This window comes from Bos mutus, chromosome 3 (assembly GCF_027580195.1).
Source record: "Bos mutus isolate GX-2022 chromosome 3, NWIPB_WYAK_1.1, whole genome shotgun sequence".
Classification (NCBI taxonomy): domain Eukaryota; kingdom Metazoa; phylum Chordata; class Mammalia; order Artiodactyla; family Bovidae; genus Bos; species Bos mutus.
This window is the reverse complement of record NC_091619.1, coordinates 91,582,230-91,606,962: the sequence shown is the minus strand read 5'-3', so window position 1 is coordinate 91,606,962 and position 24,733 is coordinate 91,582,230. Positions and strand designations below refer to the sequence as shown.

The 24,733-nt window shown below is 44.2% G+C and overlaps 1 protein-coding gene across 1 annotated transcript in view; it reads left to right on the top strand.

Annotated features, from left to right (window-relative positions):
• The first annotated feature begins 13,524 nt into the window (after window positions 1-13,524).
• The window catches only part of SHISAL2A (shisa like 2A), a 31,101-nt gene continuing 19,892 nt past the window's right edge, over window positions 13,525-24,733 (top strand). Inside the window, exon 1 of the mRNA XM_005894754.3 lies at window positions 13,525-13,933. Within this exon, the coding sequence (XP_005894816.3) occupies window positions 13,752-13,933 (182 nt within the window). The 5' untranslated portion in view covers window positions 13,525-13,751. The remainder of the gene's footprint in view (window positions 13,934-24,733) is intronic.

The following is a 24,733-nucleotide window of genomic DNA, read 5'->3' as shown; positions in this document are numbered from 1 at the left end:
TCCCTCAGCTTTCCTGCCCCTGCCTTCTCTTGGTTTCCCCCATCTCTCCCAGTGCACCTTCCTTCTGGGTATTTGTTGGTAACTCTTCCTCTGCTGCCCACTCTTTCCTGTTGGTCTTCCTTGGGCTTCTAGGCTGGTCCCTTTCTCACTTCATATGCTCTGCCACAGCCATCTCATTTTTTCTCAAGATCTTGACCACCATCCACACCCTGATGATACCTAAATCTCTTCTTTGTATCTACGGTGGACTCATATCCACTTGCCTGTTGGGGCATGACCAGAGACACCTCAATTCAGTGTCTCCAGAACTAAGCTCATCACCTCTCCCTGACACACCTCTCTCCCTTCACAGCCTTCACAAACCCCTTAAACCCTTCCTTTTACACATCACTCACTTGCTCATTTACCACAGTCTCATTCTTTATGTAACTGCCTTCCCTTCTCTCCTCAGCACAGTGCTTGGCCCTTAGCAGGTTAAACTTAATTGTATGGGAAGCATTTTGAGCACTGGCTCCATTCCATCTCTGCCTAGACCCTATCTGGAAAACCACAGATGAGCCAACAGTTTCCCACAGAAGTTTAGAGTCCACCTGGGGATTTTGCAGTCCCTACTAGACCTTCTCAATAACCTCAGATATGCAGATGACACCACCCTTACGGCAGAAAGTGAAGAGGAACTAAAAAGTCTCTTGATGAAGGTGAAAGTGGAGAGTGAAAAAGTTGGCTTAAAGCTCAACATTCAGAAAACGAAGATCATGGCATCTGGTCCCATCACTTCATGGGAAATAGATGGGGAAACAGTGGAAACAGTGTCAAACTTTATTTTTCTGGGCTCCAAAATCACTGCAGATGGTGACTGCAGCCATGAAATTAAAAGACGCTTACCCCTTGGAAGGAAAGTTATGACCAACCTAGATAGCATATTCAAAAGCAGAGACATTACTTTGCCAACAAAGGTTCGTCTAGTCAAGGCTATGGTTTTTCCTGTGGTCATGTATGGATGTGAAAGTTGGACTGTGAAGAAGGCTGAGCGCCGGAGAATTGATGCTTTTGAACTGTGGTGTTGGAGAAGACTCTTGAGAGTCCCTTGGACTGCAAGGAGATCCAACCAGTCCATTCTGAAGGAGATCAGCCCTGGGATTTCTTTCGAAGGAATGATGCTAAAGCTGAAACTCCAGTACTTTGGCCACCTCATGCGAAGAGTTGACTCATTGGAAAAGACTCTGATGCTGGGAGGGATTGGGGGCAAGAGGAGAAGGGGATGACAGAGGATGAGATGGCTGGATGGCATCACTGACTCGATGGACGTGAGTCTGAGTGAACTCTGGGAGTTGGTGATGGACAGGGAGGCCTGGCGTGCTGCGATTCATGGGGTCGCAAAGAGTCGGACACGACTGAGCGACTGATCTGATCTGATCTGATCTGACTAGACCTTCATTCCTAGGTTTTGTCAGCTTTCTGCTGTTCCCAAGCCCCCTCCAATGGGCAAGGGTTCCCCTAGGAAAAATCTCACTTTAAAACAACTGTTACCTCAGTCATTGGTTAAGCAATATCTGCTAACAACTTAGTTTTAAATTAATTCCTTGGTTATCAGCTAACACTTACATAGTTAATATTTGATTTTCTACTAATGCCTTCATTATCTTCTAACACTTTACTTGTAAGCCAAATACTGTATTTATTAGGTTATATCTTAGCACTTCACAGTTTAGTTGGAGAAGGATTCATTTCTGGCTGTGGATACAGTAAGGGCCTCTGTCTTTTCACCCTCAGATGATTCTCATTCACTATCAACTGGTCCAGGTTTCAGAGAAAGAGTGGACCCATCCTGACTGCTTTTTAATCTCTCTGAGCTGGGCTAGAGTGTGGAGGGAGGAAAGCATGTGTCAGGGGATTTTCTATAAAATTATGGTTGGAAGAGACATTTGTTCATCAACAAATACTTCTTGGGCATTGCCTATGTGTCAAGTTCTGCATTAGGTTTTAGGGGTACATCAGTGAACAAAACACCCATGTCCCAGCTGTCATGGTGCTAAGAGAATAAAAGAAAATCCAAACATTAAACAAATAATTACACCAGTTATTATACAATTGCAATTATGATAAGCACCAGGAAGAAGTACAAGAAACTGTGACCATGTATAATACTGCAATGGGTGGGGTGGTCATTTCCTTCCACAGGGGATCTTCCCAACCCAGGGATCGAATCCAGGTCTCCTGCATTACAGGCAGATTCTTTACCATCTGAGACACCCCCACCTCTGCAGCTGGGCCCATAGTAGGTATTCAAAAGGCATATATTGACTGATTAGACTTCATTGTCATCATCTATGTCTATTTTTGAATGTCCTAGAGACTGTCTCAACCCCTGCCTCAGCTGGGTTCCCCCTAAAAGTCTCAAATCCTCCCATGAGAGAGGTGACCAGTCTCAGGTAGATGGGAAAGCCTGGTCAGAAGGCCTTTCCTCTAATATCTTAGAATATGAGTGCTCCCCTCTGAGCACATGACCAATTGCACCCTGCTCTTCATTCTCCAGAGGGGGTCCCAGGGCTACTGTCATCCCTGGTATTAGGAACAGTTGCATGAAACATATTTTAAAAATTACTAATTTTTCATATGATATTCAAATTTAACTAGCCATCTTGCATTTTATCTGGCAATGCTAATCCAGGATTGAATACCACACAATAGGAAGTTGAACTATATAGCCTTCTGATTTGCCTTGTAACTCCCAAGGAAAGCAGACTCAGGATTAAAGTCCAAAAATTGAATATACAGTTAACTGGCTAATCAATATAACAAATAACAATATCCCCTTACTAGCTGTGTAACACTGGGACAGTCACTTAATCTCCCTGAACCTCCATTGTTTCATCTAGCCAATAAAAGAAAACCAAGATTTTACCTAATAAGTGCTGGATGCAGTGTTAGACACTTCTGTGTGTGTGCTGTCTCCCCTGGAATATTCAGACAAACTAGTGCGTGAAAAACCACTTTCTAAGTGGAAGTGGGCTGTAAAATATGAAATAGTATTAGCATTCGTGTAATAGCTATCTGCAGCTTATTTTCTTTACTGAAAACTTGAAGGGAAAGAAGTTTCCCTGGCTTGCTCTTATTGTAGAGAAAAAACACTGGGATCTAGTGCCTAGGGCAATGATTCTTAACTAAGGGTGATTTTGCTCACAGGGGACATTTAGCAATGTTTGCAGACAGTTTTGGTTGTCAGACTGGGTGATGGGTACTGCTGGCATCTGGTGAGTAGAGCCAAGGATGCTGCTAAACATCCCATAGTACACAGGACTGTCTCCTACAGCAAAGAACTACCTGGCTTAAAATGTCATCTGGTTGAGAAATCATGGTCTGGAGTACTGAAAAACAGAATTTATATCCCAGCTCTGCCACTCAGCAGCTGGCTGACTCGTGGACTTTACTTCTCTGGGCCTCAGTGTCCTCTTCTGAGACCTTGGGGATATTAATAGCCCTGGCCTCATAGGCCTATTATGATGAAAATGAAAATACGCCCATAAATCACTGTAGTACCTGATACCTAGTAAACATTCAGTAAATCATAGTTCTTCTTACAGTTATTTGGGTAGTGCTGTCCCCATTTAAGGGCATCCAAAGTGGCATTAGAGGTAAAGAACTGGCCTGCCAGTGCAGGAGATGTAAGAGATGCCAGTTTGATCCCCGGGTTGGGAAGATCTCCTGGAGGAGAACATGGCAACTCATTCTAGTATTCTTGCCAGGAGAATCCATGGAGAGAGGAGCCTGCGGGCTATGGTCCATAGGGTCACAAAGAGTTGGACACAACTGAAGCAATTTAGCATGCACGCACACATATCCCCATTTAAAAGATAGGAAAATGAGACTCAGAAATAGGAACAGACTTGCCTAAGGTCAAGAGAAAAAGCAATTCTACTCATGGGGTTGACAAACATCACCAAGAATCTTCTGTTGACAAAGGCTGCAGTTTTCTTGTGTGTGGTCCTAAGATGAGACACCAACCTTGCTCTCAGGAAAGTGGAAGGCAAAGGAGAACTTTTACTGAGTGCTCACATACCTATATCTAATATCTTAAGATAGGTATTATTATTTCCATTTTTACAGATGAGACTATGTGAGAAGTCTAAAGTCTCCCTGCAAGTCAATTGCCAAGTAGCAATTGAAATCCAGGCTTGGACTTCTCTGGCGGTCCAGCGGTTAAGACTTTGACTTTCAATAATAGGGGATGTAAGTTCAATCCCTGGTTGGGAAGCTAAGGTCCCACATGTCTCATAGCAAAAAAAAAAAAAAAAAACACAGAAGAAATATTGAAACAAATCCAATAAAGACTTAAAAAATATTTTTTAAAATAAACTCACTGTCCTTATTAATGACCAACTTTAAAAAAAGAAATTCAGGCTGACGTAATACCAAAGTCCTTGCCCTCTCCCTCTATTCTCTGCTTTCTAGGCCCTGGTAACACTCCAGCAGGGATGGGGAGGGTCTAAGTTGGAGACTTTTATTTTGGGAGAAAGCCATTCACTCCAGGGTACAACAGTCTTGAAGTAAATTGCAGAGGTGGCTAATCTCAGGCTGAAAAATAACTGTGAATATGAAAAATGCTTGAAAACAAATAGAGTGCTGGACTCATGTCAAAACCAAAGAAGGACGTAGACAAAGGCAGGGCTTGTTTCCTTGAACTTTGGGGACTGGAATGCTATGCTAAGTCACTTCAGTCGTGTCCGACTCTGTGTGACACCATAGATGGCAGCCACCAGGCTCCCCTGTCCCTAGGATTCTCCAGGCAAGAACACTGGAGTGGGTTGCCATTTCCTTCTCCAATGCATGAAAGTGAAAAGTGAAATCGAAGTCGCTCCCATGGACTGCAGCCTACCAGGCTCCTCCATCCATGGGATTTTCCAGGCAAGAGTACTGGAGTGGGGTGCCATTAAGGCCCAAGACAAATCCTCAGTCAGTCGATCAGTCAGTTCAGTTGCTCAGTCCCGTTCAGTTCAGTCGCTCAGTCGTGTCCACTCTTTGCGATCCCATGAATCGCAGCATGCCAGGCCTCCCTGTCCATCACCAACTCCCGAAGTTCGCTCAGACTCACGTCCATCGAGTCAGTGATGCCATCCAGCCATCTCATCCTCTGTTGTCCCATTCTCCTCCTGCCTCCAATCCTTCCCAGCATCAGAGTCTTTTCAAATGAGTCAGTTCTTCGCATCAGGTAGCCAATGTATTGGAGTTTCAGCTTCAGCATCAGACCTTCCAATGAATATTCAGGACTGATCTCCTTAAGCATGGACTGGTTGGATCTCTCAAGAGTCTCTCTTGGGGACTGAAGGGACTCTCAAGAGTCTTCTCCAACACCACAGTTCAAAAGCATCAATTCTTTGGCACTCAGCTTTCTTTACAGTCCAACTTGACTCACATCCATACATGACTACTGGAAAAACCATAGCCTTGACTAGACAGACCTTTGCTGGCAAAGTAATGTCTCTGCTTTTTAATATGCTGTCTAGGTTTGTCATAACTTTCCTTCCAAAGAACAAGCATCTTTTAATTTCATGGCTGCAGTCACCATCTGCAGTGATTTGGAGCCCAAGAAAATAAAGTCTGACACTGTTTCCACTGTTTCCCCATCTATTTGCCATGAAGTGATGGGACTGGATGCCATGACCTTAGTTTTGTGAATGTTGAGCTTTAAGCCAACATTTTCACTCTCCTCTTTCACTTTCATCAAGAGGCTTTTGAGTTCCTCTTCACTTTCTGCCATAAGGGTGGTGTCATCTGCATATCTGAGGTTATTGATATTTCTCCCAGCAATCTTGATTCCAGCTTGTGCTTCTTCCAGCCCAGCGTTTCTTATGATGTACTCTGCATAGAAGTTAAATAAGCAGGGTGACAATATACAGCCAAATCGTAGTTTCTATCATTCCTAGCTGGGTCCTTGGGTGAGACAAACCTTGTTGAGACTCAATATCTTTATGTATAAAATACCCATATATAGAATCATTTGTTCTCTTATTAAGGGGAATGTATTAATTCTTCCTCTCCCTTTAACCCATATGGCTATGCAGATTTTGAAGGTGGCCAGCAGAAGGAACAAGAAGGAGTTGAAATCTAGCCTGAATTCTTATTTACCCAGCTTTACCTTTGGAATAGAGCTGTATCAGGCCAGAGGAAGGGGTACTTTTTTTTTTTTTCATTTGCACAAAAGCACATAAAAAACCAGGCGGCACAAAATAACACCCCTGCCATTGAGAACCAGGCCTTAGACTGAGTGTGGTGAAACCAGACCGGAAGCAGGTACATTTTCTATCCTAGAGGAGCCTATAGTCTGAAGCTGTGGTTCCTAAGTGATATGATGGCACAGGGAAGTGCTCAATGAATGGCAGACAGAACGGCAGATACTGCAAAAAAAAAAAAAAAAAGAATGGTACTCTGAGTGTTGGTCACAGAAGGGTTTTCTGTGGGACAGGGTGGGGGTGGTCTTCAAGATGGACCCTGGAGAGTATAGAGGAATAAGATAAGCAGAAGAAGGGAACAATAAAGGCAAAACTTGGGAAAGGAGGCTCCTTTCCCAGGTCAGACTGGCTGAAACAGAGGCTTCCTGTAGGAGAGAAGAGGCAGGTATAGTTGGAGAGGTATGGACAGTTTCATATTTTAGAGGTCAGACTAGAACCACTGGGGCTGCTTAAACAGCTCAGGTCAAGCTTTCAGAGGATCTCTCTGTTGATAAGTGTGTGATGGGAGAGAATCAAAATGCAGAGAAAAAGAATCATATAACTCCACCTCAAAAGTCAAATGAATTATCTTCTACATTATACCGGAAATCCTAAAGAGTATAACAAAACAAGAGGGAAAGAAAAAGCACGAACTGTGAAGGAAAAGTAAAACTGCCTTTAAAATATATTGCTTGTGAGGAAATTTTTTCATGTTAACATAAAAAAAATCCTAAGCAGCCTATAGAAATGCTGGAACTAATAGGTGAATTTAACAAGATCCCAGAATACAAGGTGAATATATGAAAATAATTTGTGTTTCTATAAATTAGCAACAAACAATTAGAAAATCACATTTTCAAAAAATATCATTTACAATGCATCAAAAATAAGAGAAAGGGAAAAGTTCTACAAAATGTGTACAAGACCTGTACATAGAATAGTATAAAGCACTGCTGAGAGAAATTAAGAACAAAATAAATGAAGAGATATATACCATGTTCATGGATAGGGAAACTCGATATTAAGATGTTAATTCTCTTCAAATTGATCTATTGATTCAACATAACCCTAAGCAAAATCCAAGCAGGATTTTAGGGGGGCAGAAATCAATGAGTTGATTCTAAAATTGATACGGAAATGCAAAGGACTCAGAAGAACTAAAACAATTTTGAAAAATAAGGACAAAGTTAGAGGATTTATGCTACCTGATTTCAAGACCCACTTAGAAAGCTACAGTAAGTAAGACAGAGTGGAACTGGCATAAGGATAGATTCAGATAAGATCAATGAAATAGAATAGAGGATCCAGAAATAAATCCATGCATACATGATTAATTGAGATATACCAAAGGTGTTAATTCAATAGAGAAAAGATCGAGAAGTTCCCAGGTGGTCTAATGGTTAGGATTTGGTGCTTACAGTGTGGATGCCTGAGTTCTGATCAGAGAACTGTTCTGATCAGAGAACTGTCTGATGTGCCAAGGATGCACGCATGCTAAGTCGCTTCAGTCATGTCCAGCTCTTTGTGACCCTATGGACTGTAGCCTGCCAGGCTCCTCTGTCCACGGGATTCTCCAGGCAAGAATACTGGAGTGGTTGCCATTCTCTTCTCCAGGGGATCTTCCCAATCCAGGGATCGAACCCCTGTCTCCGCATGTCCTGCATTGGCAGGCAAGTTCTTTAACACTAGCATCACTGGGAAGCCCAAAGTTAAACATATATCTATTCTATTACCTCAAAATTCCACTTTTAGGATTCACCCAAGGTATATGAAAGCATAGGCACCTGTAAAAAGCATATATGCAAAAATTTTATAGCAACTTTATTCACAATAGTCCCAAACTGGAAACAACTCAAATGCCCAAGAACTGTTGAATGGACAAATTGCAGTTTTTCATATAAAGAGTATATTTCCATGTACTTGGCAATAAAAAGGAAGGAACTACTGTTACATGCAGCAATTTCTGTTTATCGCAAAGGCGTTGCGGTGAGCAAAAGAGATCAGACACAAAAGAGGGCATACTATCTGATTCTATTGAGACAAAAATTCAAAAACAGATAGAACTAATCTATAGGGAGGGCAAGCAGGTCTTGTCTCAGGCAAGGCTAGGGGTAGGGAGGAGGGTTGATTGCACCCCAAGGAATGGTGACAGGTGACAGAAATGTTCTGTATCTTGACTGCGGTGGTGGCTCCTTGAGTATAAACTCACTAAGATGCACACTTGAAATGTGTGTATTCTATTGTTTGTAAAATATACCTCAGTAAAATTGATTATTTTTAAAAATCTCAAGAGAAACAGCATTGTATAGTAATAAAAGAAATTGGAAGGAATCAATGTTAAAGAAAATGGATAATAAGCCATCATATATTCAGTAACTGGGGAACTATACAGCAGTGAAAATGAATGAACCAGATTGAGCATACACATAAGTATGGACAAAGCTCAAAAACATAAGATGGAGTAAAAAAAAAAAGCAGACTCCAGAAGAATACATTAATGTGATGTTATTTATTTGAGATATAATCACATGTAAAGAAATTCTATACATTGTTCAAAGATCCACACGTACATGATAAATGCATGAGTAAGAACATAGAAATGATAAACACCAAATTCAGGAGAATAGTTGTGAGTGGAAGCAATTTCTTACTAGTAGAGAGTGCATGGGTGGTTCTTGTATTATTCTTTATGTTGTTTGTGTGCTTTAAAGATTTCACAGGAAAACAAACAACAAACTAACAAAAACCTAAACCCAAAGACCACCTCCAGCTCGGAGAGTGTCTAGCTGGTATCAGGAGATCTGAGCTTTGGTCCAATTTGTCCTTGGACTTCATGTTCCAACCTGGCAATGTCACTTCTTTCAAGATGAGAGGCAGGAGCCTCACACTGGAAAAAAAGGGTAAGAATCCATCGTGGGCATCAGAAGAGTGGTTGTGCCTAGAACCAGCACTCAAAGGGAATTAATGCATGTTGGCACCCTTTCTTTTTATATATATATAAATTTATTTATTTTAATTGGAGGCTAATTACTTTACAATATTGTATTGGTTTTGCCATACATCGACATGAATCTGCCACAGGTGTACAAGTGTTCCCCATCCTGAACCCCCCTCCCACCTCCCTCCCCATACCATCCCTCTGGGTCATCCCAGCGCACCCGCCTGGAGCATCCTGTATCCTGCATCGAACCTGGACTGGCGATTCGTTTCACATATGTTAATATACATGTTTCAATGTCATTCTCCCAAATCATCCCACCCTCGCCCTCTCGGCATCCTTTCTTTACCTCTCCAATGCAGTGACCTGCAAGCTGAAGGGGAGCCGAGTAGGGGACGGGGGAGCCCTGGGGGAGGGGTGTCGGGCCGGCACAGCTGGAGGCAGTAGGGCTAGAGGATAGGGGCTGCTCCGCGGTGTCCAGAGTCCAGGGACTCGGAGTGGACCACCCAGAGAGCAGGATCGAACCCTCATCTCGGGTTGTGTTCGGGTCCTCAGCCTCCTTGTGGACTAACAGCAAGGGGCATGTCTTTCCAGACCCCTGAGGATCCGGAGCAAGGCTGGTAGGTCTGGAAAGCATTGTTTAGAGAACCACGCCCAAGAGGCTTCCAGTTACCGCGAGCTTGGCCTGGTGCCATCAACTAACTACTGCCCTAAGGCAGAGAGGGAAAGTGACCAGTCTAAGGTCACACCGCAGGTGATTGAAACTTGATACTTGTATATCCTTGGGCAAGTTACTTCACCTCTCTGGGTCCAGTTTTCCTATGAGTAGAGTGGGTAAAAAGTTGTGTGTGTATGTATGTGTGTGTATCTGGAAGACTCCATACCAAAGTATCAGTGGATATTTCTACAAGGTGAGGTTATGGGTGACTGTTATTTTTAATGTGGTTTATCCTTATTTTCTAATTTGTTGTTTCATAATGAATACATATGTATCTAGTTATTTTTATGAAGAGAGTAACAGCACAGAACTGTAAGCATTGAAGGAGACTGCTGCTGCTGCTGCGTCGAATCAGTTGTGTCCGACTCTGTGCGACCCCATACAGGGCAGCCCACCAGGCTCCCCATCCCTGGGATTCTCCAGGCAAGAACACTGGAGTGGGTTGAGACTGGCACAATTCCTAGTTCACAGTGTGTTCTCCATAAATGTGAGTTCTCCCTGCTCACTCTTCCCTCTTACACTTACCTGCCCTTCTGGTTGGAGACTCTGGCCCCCAGACCTCAGGTTGGGAAGAAGGTGCGGTGGTACAGAATTCTATTTACTACCTGTGTAGCTTTGGATAAATCACTTGACCTCTCTGAGTCTCAGTTACCTTGTCTGCAGAATGGGGAGAAAAACAAAGGAAGTTTTCAAGGCCTATGTGACATATAAGGTGGGAAACTGCCTGGCATACAGTAGGTCTGCAGTAAGTGTCTGTAGGAAGGAACATGATGCACATGATAAGGAACGAGCATTACAGTAGGTTCTAGACCAGAAGAGGTCAAAGATCCTAGCATAGATTCCAAAAAGCCCAAGGGGTCCACAGATAGAGCTCAGCCTGGGAGAGGTCCATGAACTTGGATGGAAAAAAGTGACATCCTTGTTTTCACTGCCTCTAAGTCAAATTTAGCATAGGATTAGCAGAACCTGTGACTTTGTCACCAGTGGTGTGTGTGTGCTCAGTCGCTTCAGTCATGTCCAACTCTTTGTAACCCTATGAACGCTGGCCTGCCAGGCTCCACTGTCCATGAAATTCTCCAGGCAAGAACACTGGAGTGGGTTGCCATGCCCTCCTCCAGGAGATCTTCCTGACCTAGGGATCGAACCCACATCTCTTGCATCTCCTGCTTTGCAGATTCTTTATCATCTGAGCCACCAGGGAAGCTCTGTCACCAACAGAAATCATAGTTATTTTTGTATTGCATTACAGTAGCAATATCTTGAAGTATTGTTTTTATAGTCATTTACCACCTCAAAAGTAATAATAGTTAATAAATAAATCTCTATATCTTATTATTTAATATGTTAAAAAAGAACTAATTCACAAAATAACTATTTTGATAATGATTCTATATAATTGGTATACTTTGTAATTCTAATTTACTTTTTGTAGTTAAAAATATTCTTCTGAATAGGGGACCATAGTCTTCATCAGTGCCAAAGAGGACTGTTGGCTAGACAGACATGGTACTAGTCCCTCCTGGGCCATTGGCTGCTTTGTGACATTGGGCTTGTTATCTCTCTCAGGGGCATAATCATCCCTACCTGGCTCACTCCACAGGGTTGCTGGAGAAACTAATTCTTGGCAGGAAAGGGCTTTGGAAACTGTTGGCAGCTTGCCAATTTGCCAAAAGCCAGAGCAGAGTGCTTTGTATCTCACAGCTGAATCCCATGTCTTCAGGACACCTTGCTCCTTTCCATAGGATTCCAAATCCTTCCTCTTTAATCCCTACCTGATAAAGAGGCCAAAGTGCACCTCCCTTAGAGTATGTCATCCAGTTTCCAGTTTGCAGAGATTCACAGGAGGAATTTTCTGGAGGATAAAACAATTCCTTCCAGTTTTCATATTTGACCTTACAGTGGCCCTTGAAGATACTACCCCCTCAAAACTTCTCCCTTCTCTTTCAGATGGTGATCCCTCTGTGGCCATGGTCCCTGCATTTCCCCTTTCCCTGCCCCGTCCTAGATCATCTGTCTGGCTCTCATTCTATACTGTGTTTCTGGGCAGACCCAGATCTGATCTCTCTCAGGGGGCCCAGTGCCCAGGTCAAGGGCATGGCACACATCAGCATCTGAGGAGCTGGCCTGGATGAAGAAACGGAACCTGAAGCACAGAGAGGAAAAAAGCAGAGAAGGAGTAGCTAGGGCTTGAGATCCCCTGATGCCCATTATTTATCCCATTCACACTAAAAGCAAGAGATAGAGGAACTAGGGACTCCCAAGGCATCACATCAGCTATTTCCTACTCTCCCCACTGCTGTAAGAAATCAGGAGAGCTAAAGATTTTGTAATCGTGTGTGAGTCTCTGCTCATCAGAACAATGGAAGGTGTCAGATTCAGTGGCTTTCAAACCTTTTTGACCTGACTCAAAATGAGAAATCCTTTTTACATTGTGATCTGGACCACAATACATACAGACATATGTAACTGAAACATTTTATGAAAGACTACTTAGCTTTACTATTTGCACTATACTTTTTCTATTCCATTAATTTTTTTTTTCTTAATGCTAGCTGTAACTCATCCACTGATTACATGATTCACAGGTCCTTTTCAGCCTAAGCACTCTGTGATTGACTGAATAGGAATTATTGACAACTCAAGTCCAACAGTCCCTAGTCCTGGTTCAGTGTAACTGGGCCAAAATGTGCACCTTAACTTAGAGCCTGGGTCTCCCCAGTGAACCCTGACCAGACAGACAGATAATCTGCAAAGGCTTCCTACAGCTCCTTCAGACTGTAGGAAGGAGCTTCTTCTGATCCTAATAAGAACACTAACCTTGTGATCTGGGAAAGTTATGTGAGAATGGTCAGGCCTATTGGCTTTGCTCTTGGGTAGGTGGAGTTACCATCTGAACATCCGCTAGCCCCCTTATCCTAGGCCAGTGTGGGAGAGAGAGTGTTTGATCAGGGGAGTGTGAACACGTCAGTGCATGAGCTAGCTGCTCAGGGAAAGGAAGTTGCAGGCAAGGAAGCCAAAGGATGACAACATGTAAAAGTCACTGAAAAAGAGGCGCTGTGGGAACCCCAGAAAGATCAAGGGCTTGGGAACAAGAAAGACCCAGGTTAAAATCCCATGGGTTTAAGAGCTCAGGAAAATGACTCTCATCTGACCCTTAGCTCTCATTTATAAAATAAGTTTGAAAATCCCTGGTTCTCTGAGTTGTTGTGAAGGTTAAGTGAGATCGTGCATTAATCATACCTGTACTGACCCTACTGTGGGGTCGATGTCAGGTCCCTCGTCCGTGTCCTACACTAGCCTGGCACTGCCCGGGGATTCCCAGTGACACTCACAATGCGTACCTAGCACAATGGATGGTGCTCAGCACAGGTGTGGAATCCAAGCCGGTGACTTCGATTCCCGCTTTGCCACCCTGCACATGGGCTGTCTCTCTGAGCACCCAGCGCCCGAGTGCGTCCACCGGGAACGAAGTGGGGCTGGTGGGAGCCGCGCGCACAGACGAGAGGCTGCTCCCTCCTCCCGGCTCCGCGAGTCGCCCCCCGCCCCGTGCTCAGGCGCGATCCCCCGCCCGCCTTCCCGCCCCTCTCCACTCCCACCTCTCCTCGGCCCTCCTCCTTCCTTCCTCCCTCTCCCTCCTCCGTCCCCTCTCTTGGCAAGACTTGTCCGCGTACCCGATTGCCTCTCGATCCTCTCTAGAATCTCGGGGGCTCTAGGGTCTCTCACCACTCCGTCTGCGCCCATCTGTGTGCCTCTCCGTCTCTGTGTCAGTTTCTGTCTCTCTGCTTATCTCTGCCTCTCTGTGTGTCTCTTTCTCGGGCTCATTGCTGTCTCTGTCCGTCAGTCCGTCTGGGGACCCGGGGTGGCGGCGGGCCGCGCGCAGGCCGCGATGAGCGGCGCCTGCACGAGCTACGTGAGCGCCGAGCAGGAGGTGGTGCGTGGCTTCAGCTGCCCGCGGCCGGGGGGCGAGGCGGCCGCCGTCTTCTGCTGCGGCTTCCGCGACCACAAGTACTGCTGCGACGACCCGCACAGCTTCTTCCCCTACGAGCACAGCTACATGTGGTGGCTCAGGTACCGGCCCTGGCCCTCACCCCACCTAGAACCCCGCTCCCGTCCTAGCCCCCTTGCTCCATCTTCGGCCCAACCGCGTGCTAAACCCTCAATCCTCATCCAGTGCCCACCCCAAAGTCAGCACCGACCCCCACCCCACCTTTACCCCCTCAGGCTCTCACCAACCCAGATCCCCCCTGCAGCCGCTTCTCCACTCCATTCCCCCATTTTACTGTTACTGCTAAGTCACTTCAGTCGTGCCCGACTCTGTGCGACCCCATAGATGGCAGCCCACCAGGCTCCCCCGTCCCTGGGATTCTCCAGGCAAGAGTACTGGAGTGGGGTGCCATTGCCTTCTCCATCACCCCCCGCCATTTTAACCCAACCGTTATTCAGATCCATCCTTGAACCTTACCCCAACTCCACCCTGGAAAAGCTTCATTTCATCCCCACTCCAGATGTCTTCATCCACCACCCTCAACCCAAATTACACAACAACCCCCACCCTAACAGCAAACTCCCATCACGCAGCATTCACAGGATAACTCCTCCTTTATCTGTGTGCCCAGCAAGGTCCCCTTCCTGATATCATCACCAGCCTCATTCCTGACCTTACCCACTCCCCAGTACTGATCCAAGCTCTTACTCTACCAGCAGCCCTGATCTCCTCCTTCATCCTCCCTGCAACCTCACCTCAGCTCTCCTTCCCCACCCTGACTCCAAACATTATCTAGACCTCACTCACAAGCCTTAATACTTCATTAGATGCTATTCTCCAACTCAATCCAAGACTCAGCCTAACCTCAGTCCTTTTGTTCCCGCTCATATTTAGTCATTCTTTCAGCCACCCTTGCCTGTGAACTTAGCATGTCAGGTCCTGTGGTGAGTTCTGAGTGAAGGCAGATGACCAGAGATTCAGAGTTGCCTTCAAGTTCATCATTAAACAATGACATAATGCCACAGCAGAAGCCAGATCAGTGTATTTGCGGTGAACCCCCACCCACAGGACCCCAGTCTCCTCACTTGTTCAGAGAAGGAGATGATAAGACCAGTGCTGACATTCCTGGAACCTAAGTGTGGAGCTGAGAGGGCAATAGATCAATAGATCTCAGTCTCTCTGGGTCTTCAAAGGCCTCACCCAGAAAACAGGACTTGATCCTGAGTGCTCTAGAAAACAGGCATCAGCAAAAATGGGGTGGGCCATCTCTGTAGACATTGATCTTCCTGTCCCTTGGAGGTATGTGACTGGAGGCTGCACGCCTTCTGGATGTGAAAGGACAGCCTGCCTTAAACCCTCTCTGAGCCACTGTCTTTTCACTTATCAGATGGGGATGATGATGCTGACTAGGGCAAGGGCCAAATGAGATCAAGATCAAGGTAAAATCAGCTTGGCATATGCCACTAACAATTACAGATATCATTGCTTTTTATAGACAGCTCGGTTTGTAATTTCAAAGGATTTTCAGATGGCCAGGTTTTCAAATCCTGCACATTTGGCTGCTGTCGCTTGCAGAATTATATTCATATATTCTCTGTTTATCCATATTTTCATTCGTTGATTATAGCTTTTTCTTTGTGCCAGGTGCTATGCTAGGCACAGTTCAGTTGCGAAGTTGTGTCCAACTGTTTGCGACCTCGTGGACTACAACACACCAGGCTTCCCTGTCCTTCACTATCTCCCTGAGTGTGTCCTTCACTATCTCCCTCAGGTCCACTGAGTTGAGGATGCCATCTAACCATTTCATCCTCTGTCACCCCCTTCTCCTCCTGCCCTCAGCCTTTCCCAGCATCAGTGTCTTTTCCAGTGAGCTGGCTCTTCACATCAGGTGGCCAAAGTAATGGAGTTTCAGCTTCAGCATCAGCCCTTCCAATGAATGTTCAGGGCTGATTTCCTCTAGGATTGACAGGTTGGATCTCCTTGCAGTCCAAGGAACTCTCAAGAGTCTTCTCCAACATCACAGTTCAAAAGCATCAATTCTTTGGCACTCAGCCTTCTTTATAGTCCAATTCTCACATCCATACGTGACTACTGGAAAAACCATCAGTTCAGTTCAGTTCAGTTCAGTTGCTCAGTCGTGTCTGACTCTTTGCGACCCCATGGACTGCAGCATGCCAGGTCTCCCTGTCTATCACCAACTCCCAGAGTTTATTCAAACTCATGTCCATTGAGTCGGTGATGCCATCCAACCATCTCATCCTCTGTCATCCCCTTCTCCCCCCGCCTTCAATCTTTCCCAGCATCAGGGTCTTTTCCAATGAGTCAGTTCTTCGCATCCAGTGGCCAAAGTATTGGAGTCTCAGCTTCAGCATCAGTCCTTCCAATGAATATTCAGGACTGATTTCCTTTAGGATGGACTGGTTGAATCTCCTTGCAGTCCAAGGGACTCTCAAGAGTCTTCTCCAACACCACAGTTCAAAAGCATCAATTCTTTGGCACTCAGCTTTCTTTATAGTCCAACTCTCACATCCATACATGACTACTGGAAAAACCATAGCTTTGACTATATAGACCTTTGTTGGCAAAGTGATGTCTCTGCTTTTTAGTATGCTGTCTAGGTTTGTCATAGCTTTCCTTCCAAAGAACAAGCGTCTTTTAATTTCATGCCTGCAGTCACCATCAGCAGTGATTTTGGAGCCTAAGAAAATAAAATCTGTCACTGTTTGCACTTTTTCCCCAACTGGTTGCCATAAAGTGAAGGGACCAGATGCCATGATCTTAGATTTTTGAATGTTGAGTTTTAAGCCAGGTTTTTCACTCCCCTCTTTCACCCTCATCAGGAGGCTCTTTAGTTTCTCTTCACTTTCTGTCATTAGGGTGATGTCATATCTCAAGTTATTGATATTTCTTCCAGCAATCTTGATTCCAGGTTGTGATTCATCCAGCCTGGCATTTTGCATGATGTATTCTGCATATAAATTAAATAAGCAGGGTGACGATATACAGCCTTGAGGTACTCCTTTCCCAATTTTGAAGCAGTCTGTTGTTCCATGTCCTGTTCTAACTGTTGCTTCTTGACCCACATACAGGTTTCTCAAGAGACAGTGGTCTGTTATTCCCATCTGTTGAAGAATTTTCCACAGTTTGTTGTGATCCACATAGTCAAAGGCTTCAGTGTAGTCAATGAAGCAGATGTTTTTCTGGAATTCTCTTGCTTTCTCTATGACCCAGTGGATGTTGGCAATTTGATCTCTGGTTTCTCTGCCTTTTCTAAATCCAGCTTTTACATCTGGAAGTTCTAGGTTCAAGTACTGCTAAAGCCTAGCTTGAAAGATTTTGAGCACTACCTTGCTAGCAAGTGAAATGAGTACAATTACATGGTAGTTTGAACATTTTTTGGTATTGCCCTTCTTTGAGATTGGAATGAAAATTGAGCTTTTCCAGTCCTGTGGCCACTGCTGAGTTTTCCAAATTTTCTGACATATTGAGTGCAGCACTTTCACAACATCATCTTTTAGGATTTGAAATATCTCATGAATTCCATCACCTCCACTAGCTTTGTTCGTAGTGATGCTTCCTAAGGCCCACTTGACTTCACACTTCAAGATGTCTGGCTCTAGGTGAGTGATCACACCATTGTGGTTATCCTGGTCATTAAGACCTTTTCTATATAGTTCTTCTGTGTATTCTTGCCACTGCTTCTTAATCTCTTCTGCTTCTGTTAAGTCCTTGCCATTTCTGTGCTCTATTGAGCCCATCTTTGCATGAAATATTCCCTTTCTCCAGTCTTCTTGAAGAAATCGCTAGTCTTTCCCATTCTATTGTTTTCCTTTCTTTTCATTATTCACATAAGAAGGCTTTCTTATCGTTCCTTGCAGTTCTCTGGAACTCTGTATTTAGTTGGGTATATCTTTCCCTTTCTCCTTTGCCTTTTGCTTCTCTTCTTTTCTCAGCTATTGTAAGGCTTTCTCAGACAACCACTTTGCCTTCTTGCATTTCTTTTTCTTGGGGATGGTTTTGGTCACCAACTCCTGTACAGTGTTATGAACCTCCATCCATAGGTTCTCAGGTACTCTGTCTACCAGATCTAATGCCTTGAATCTATTCATTTCCTCTACTGTATAATTATAAGGGATTTGATTTAGGTCATACCTGAATGACCTAGTAGTTTTCCTTATTTTCTTCAATTTAAGTCTGAAATTTGCCGTAAGAATCTGATGATCTGAGTCACGGTAAGCTCCAGGTCTTGTTTTTGCTGACTGTATAGAGCTTCTCCATCTTTGACTACAAAGAATATAATCGATCTGATTTCAGTATTGACTATCTGGTGATGTCCATATGCAGAGTTGTCTCTTGTGTTGTTGGAAGAGGGTGTTTGCTATGACCAGTGTGTTCTCTTGACAATATTCTGTTAGCCTTTACCCTGCTTAATTTTTGTTCTCCAAGGCCAAACTTGCCTGTTACTCCAGGTATTTATTGGCTTCCTACTTTTGCATTCCAATCCCTATGATGAAAAGGACATTTTTTTGTGTGTTAGTTCCAGAGGTCTTGTAGGTCTTCATAGAACTGTTCAGCTTCTTCAGCATCAGTGGTTGGAGCATGCTGCTGCTAAGTCACTTCAGTTGTGTCCGACTCTGTGTGACCCCATAGACGGCCTCCTACAAGGCTCCTCTGTCCCTGGGATTCTCCAGGCAAGAACACTGGAGTGGGGTGCCATTGCCTTCTCTGGTTGGAGCCAGAGAAGGTGCCATTTCCTTCTCCAGTGCATGAAAGTGAAAAGTGAAAGTGAAATTGCTCAGCTCAGTTGTGTCCGACTCTGAGTGACCTCATGGACTGCAGCCTACCAGGCTCCTCCGTCCATGGGATTTTTCCAGGCAAGAGTACTGGAGTGGGGTGCCATTGCCTTCTCTGGTTGGAGCATAAACTTGGATTACTATGGTGTCGAATGGTTTGCCTTGAAAACAAACCGAGGTCATTCTGTCATTTCTGAGATTGCACCCAAGTACTTCATTTAAGACTCTTTTGTTGACTATGAGAGACACTCCATTTCCTCTAAGAGATTCTTGCCCACAGTAGTAGATATAATGGTCATCTGAATTGAATTCGTCCATTTCCACCCATTTTAGTCCACTGATTACTAAAATGTCAATATTCACTCTTGCCATCTCCTGTTTGACCACATCAAATTGACTTTGATTCATGGACCTAACATTCCAGGTTCCTTTGCAGTATTGTTCTTTACAACACAGGACTTTACTTTCACCGCCAGACATAACTACATCGACATCCATAAAACGGACAGGTCAGGATGGACAGTTCTGACAAAATGTGGTCCACTGAAGGAAAGTATGGCAAACCACCCCAGCATTCTTTCCTGGAGAACCCCATGAACAGTATGAAAAGACAAAAAGATATGACACCAGAAGATGAGCCCCCCAGGTCAGTAGGTGTCCAATATACTACTGGGGAAGAGTGGAGAAATAGCTCCAGAAAGAGAGCTGGGCCAAAGTGGTAACAATGCTCAGTTGTGGATGTGTCTGGTGGTAAAAGAACATTACTTCACACCATTTTAGGGCTAGTTGCGTTTACACAATCACAGCTCTTCCACATCTCTCCATTTTACAGATGAGGAAACTTGTAAGAGGTTAAGTTACTATCTTAGATTACCTTAGTGAGAAGAAGTGTCAGAACTAGGATGAAAACTCAGGCCTGTCTGGTCCCAAGCCCTGACTTGACCTGCTCCACAAATGTCTAAGGCTAAATGACTCTCATAACCTGCTCAGATCATGAACTACTTATTGCCAAATTCATGCTTAAATCAAAGAAAGTGGGGGAAACCACTAGACCATTCAAGTATGACATAAATCAAAACGATTATGATTATACAGTGGAAGTGAGAAATAGATTTAAGGTACTAGATCTGATAGAGTGCCTGATGAACTATGGACAGAGGTTCGTGACATTGTACAGGAGACAGGGATCAAAACCATCCCCAAGAAAAAGAAATACAAAAAAAGCAAAATAGCTGTCTCAGGAGGCCTTACAAATAGCTGTGAAAAGAAGAGAAGCAAAAAGCAAAGGAGAAAAGGAAAGATATACCTATTTGAATGCAGAGTTCCAAAGAATAGCAAGGAGAGATAAGAAACCTTCCTCAGTGATCAATGCAAATAAATAGAGGAAAACAATAGAATGGGAAAGACTAGAGATCTCTTCAAGAAAATTAAAGATACCAAGGGAACATTTCATGCAAAGATGGGCTCAATAAAGGACAGAAATGGTATGGACCTAACAGAAGCAGAAGATACTAAGAAGAGGTGGTAAGAATACACAGAATTGTACAAAAAAGACCTGCACGACCCAGATAATCACAGTGGTGTGGTCACTCAGCTAGAGCCAGACATCCTGGAATATGAAATCAAGTGGGCCTTAGGAAGCATCACTATGAATAAAGCTAGTGAAGGTGATGGAATTCCAGTTGAGCTATTTCAAATCCTGAAAGATGATGCTGTGAAAGTACTGCACTCAATATGTCAGCACATTTGGAAAACTCAGCAGTGGCCACAGAACTGGAAAAGGTCAGTTTTCATTCCAATCCCAAAGAAAGGCAATGCCAAAGAATGCTCAAACTACTGCACAATTGCACTCAGATCAGATCAGACGTTCAGTCATGTCCGACTCTTTGCGACCCCATGAATCGCAGCACGCCAGGCCTCCCTGTCCATGACCAACTCCCGGAGTTCACTCAGACTATTGTCCATCGAGTCAGTGATGCCATCCAGCCTGTCGTCCTCTGTCGTCCCCTTCTCCTCCTGCCCCCAATCCCTCCCAGCATCAGAGTCTTTTCCAATGAGTCAACTCTTCGCATGAGGTGGCCAAAGTACTGGAGTTTCAGCTTTAGCATCATTTCTTCCAAAGAAATCCCAGGGCTGATCTCCTTTAGAATGGACGGGTTGGATCTCCTTGCAGTCCAAGGGACTCTCAAGAGTCTTCTCCAACACCAGAGTTCAAAAGCATCAATTCTTCAGCGCTCTGCCTTCTTCACAGTCCAACTCTCACATCCATACATGACCACAGGAAAAACCATAGCCTTGACTAGACAGACCTTTGTTGGCAAAGTAATGTCTCTGCTTTTGAATATGCTATCTAGGTTGGTCATAACTTTCCTTCCAAGGAGTAAGCGTCTTTTAATTTCATGGCTGCAGTCACCATCTGCAGTGATTTTGGAGCCCAGAAAAATAAAGTCTGACACTGTTTCCACTGTTTCCCCATCTATTTCCCATGAAGTGATGGGACCGGATGCCATGATCTTTGTTTTCTGAATGTTGAGCTTTAATCCAACTTTTTCACTCTCCACTTTCATTTTCATCAAGAGGCTTTTTAGTTCCTCTTCACTTTCTGCCATAAGGGTGGTGTCATCTGCATATCTGAGGTTATTTCTCCCGGCAATCTTGATTCCAGCTTGTGTTTCTTCCAGTCCAGCATTTCTCATGATGTACTCTGCATATAAGTTAAATAAGCAGGGTGACAATATACAGCCTTGACGTACTCCTTTTCCTATTTGGAACCAGTCTGTTGTTCCATGTCCACTTCTAACTGTTGCTTCCTGACCTGCATACAGGTTTCTCAAGAGGCAGATCAGGTGATCTGGTATTTCCATCTCTTTCAGAATTTTCCACAGTTTATTGTGATCCACATAGTCAAAGGCTTTGGCATAGTCAATAAAGCAGAGATAGATGTTTTTCTGGAACTCTCTTGCTTTTTCCATGTTCCAGCAGATGTTGGCAATTTGATCTCTGGTTCCTCTGCCTTTTCTAAAACCAGCTTGAATATCAGGAAGTTCATGGTTCACATATTGCTGAAGCCTGGCTTGGAGAATTTTGAGCATTACTTTACTAGCGTGTGAGATGAGTGCAATTGTGTGGTAGTTTGAGCATTCTTTGGCATTGCCTTTCTTTGGGATTGGAATGAAAACTGACGTTTTCCAGTCCTGTGGCCACTGCTGAGTTTTCCAAATGTGCTGACATATTGAGTGCAGCATTTTCACAGCATCATCTTTCAGGATTTGAATAGCTCAACTGGAATTCCATCACCTCCACTAGCTTTGTTCGTAGTGATGCTTTCTAAGGCCCATTTGACTTCACATTCCAGGATGTCTGGCTCTAGATGAGTGATCACACCATCATGATTATCTGGGTCGTGAAGATCATTTTTGTACAGTTCTTCTGTGTATTCTTGCCATCTCTTCTTAATATCTTCTGCTTCTGTTAGGTCCATACCATTTCTGTCCTTTATCGAGCCCATCTTTGCATGAAATGTTCCTTTGGTATCTCTAATTTTCTTGAAGAGATCTCTAGTCTTTCCCATTCTGTTGTTTTCCTCTATTTCTTTGCATTGATCACTGAAGAAGGCTATCTCTTCTTGCTATTCTTTGGAACTCTGCATTCAGATGTTTATATCTTTCCTTTCCCCTTTGCTTTTCGTTTCTCTTCTTTTCACAGCTATTTGTAAGGCCTCCCCAGACAGCCATTTTGCTTTTTTGCATTTCTTTTCCATGGAGATGGTCTTGATCCCTGTCTCCTGTACAATGTCACGAACTTCATTCCATAGCTCATCAGGCACTCTATGTATCAGATCTAGGCCCTTAAATCTATTTCTCAATTCCACTGTATAATCATAAGGGATTTGATTTAGGTCATACATGAATGGTCTAGTGGTTTTCCCTACTTTCTTCTATTTAAGTCTCAATTTGGCAATAAGGAGTTCATGGTCTGAGCCACAGTCAGCTCCTGCACTCATCTCACACGCTACTAAAGTAATGCTCAAAATTCTCAAAGCCAGGCTTTAGCAATACGTGAACCGTGAACTTCCAGATGTTCAAGCTGATTTTTGAAAAAGCAGAGGAACCAGAGATCAAATTGCCAACATCCGCTGGATCATGAAAAAAGCAAGAGAGTTCCAGAAAAACATCTATTTCTGCTTTATTGACTATGCCAAAGCCTTTGACTGTGTGGATCACAATAAACTGTGGAAAATTCTGAAAGAGATGGGAATACCAAACCACCTGACCTGCCTCTTGAGAAACCTGTATGCAGGTCAGGAAGCAACAGTTAGAAGTGGACATGGAATAACAGACTGGTTCCAAATAGGAAAAGGAGTACGTCAAGTCTGTATATTGTCACCCTGCTTATTTAACTTATATGCAGAGTACATCATGAGAAACACTGGACTGGAAGAAACACAAGCTGGAATCAAGATTGCCGGGAGATTATCAATAACCTCAGATATGCAGATGACACCACCCTTATGGCAGAAAGTGAAGAGGCGCTAAAGAGTCTCTTGATGAAAGTGAAAGTGGAGAGTGAAAAAGTTGGCTTAAAGCTCAACATTCAGAAAACGAAGATCATGGCATCTGGTCCCATCACTTCATGGGAAATAGATGGGGAAACAGTGGAAACAGTGGCTGACTTTATTTTGGGGGGCTCCAAAATCACTGCAGATGGTGATTGCAGCCATGAAATTAAAAGACGCTTACCCCTTGGAAGGAAAGTTATGACCAACCTAGACAGCATATTCAAAAGCAGAGACATTACTTTGCCAATAAATGTCCATCTAGTGAAGGCTATGGTTTTTCCAGTAGTCATATGCAGATGTGAGAGTTGGACTCTAAAGACAGCTGTGCGCAGAATTGATGCTTTTGAACTGTGGTGTTGGAGAAGACTCTTGAGAGTCCCTTGGACTGCAAGGAGATCTAACCAGTCCATCCTAAAGGAAATCAGTCCTGGGTGTTCATTGGAAGGACTGATGTTGAAGCTGAAACTCCAATATTTTGGCCACCTGATGTGAAGAGTTGACTTATTTGAAAAGACCCTGATGTTGGGAAAGATTGAAGGCAGGAGGAGAAGGGGACAACAGAGGATTAGATGGTTAGATGCCATCACCAACTCTATGGACATGAGTTTGAGTGAACTCCAGGAGTTGATGATGGACAGGGAGGCCTGGCGTGTTGTGGTTCATGGGGTCGCAAAGAGTCGGACTTGACTGAACGACTGAACTGAACTGAACCTGCTCTACTCAGATCAGTTGAAAAGTCACTGGCTGACCCTCTGTTGTCTTCTGGGCACCGTTGTGGCACTTGGGGATACAGAATGAGTAAACCCTTCAGCATGTAGTCAGAATCCCATTCCACTCCTACCACCCGATTCCCCATACACCCCTATGGTTCCTCTCCTTGCCTGGGACCCTCTTGAGGTATGGAGTGCTTTAATGGCTCAGACAGTGAGGTAGAAGGTTGCATGAAGTGAGCTATGAGGTCACATTGCACATCAGTGTCCTTCAGAGTTTATGACCCCAAGGGCAGCCTGTAGGGCTGACTTTTCCTGGGTGCATGTTAAGTCGCTTCAGTCGTTTCTGACTTTTTGTGACTCTATATCCTATAGCCTGCCAGGCTCCTCTGCCCGTGGGATTCTCCTGGTAAGAATACTGGAGTGGGTTGCCATGCCCTTCTCCAGGGGATCTTCCCAACCCAGGGGTCAAACCCATGTTTTCTGTGGCTCCTACACTGCAGGTGGATTCTTTTACCAGTGATCCACAAGGGAAGCCCCCTAGGCTTGGCTAGAATGTGATTCACAAACATCACAGACAATTTCAAAGTGGAGAAGGGAAACTGAAGTCCTCAGGACATTTAGGTGATCAGTGTACTCCAGACCCTGAAATAACCCTTCTGGCATGTTCCTGTCGAGCCCCACCATTGCAGGGTGGAGACCTTGTTTTGCTCTGGACTCCATTTGGCCCTTTTCATGAAAGCTGGCCTTTAAAAAATTTGCAGATGAACTGTTTCCTTGGATAGTGCTAGAGGAGAATTGCTGTTTTAAAAGCATGTCTCA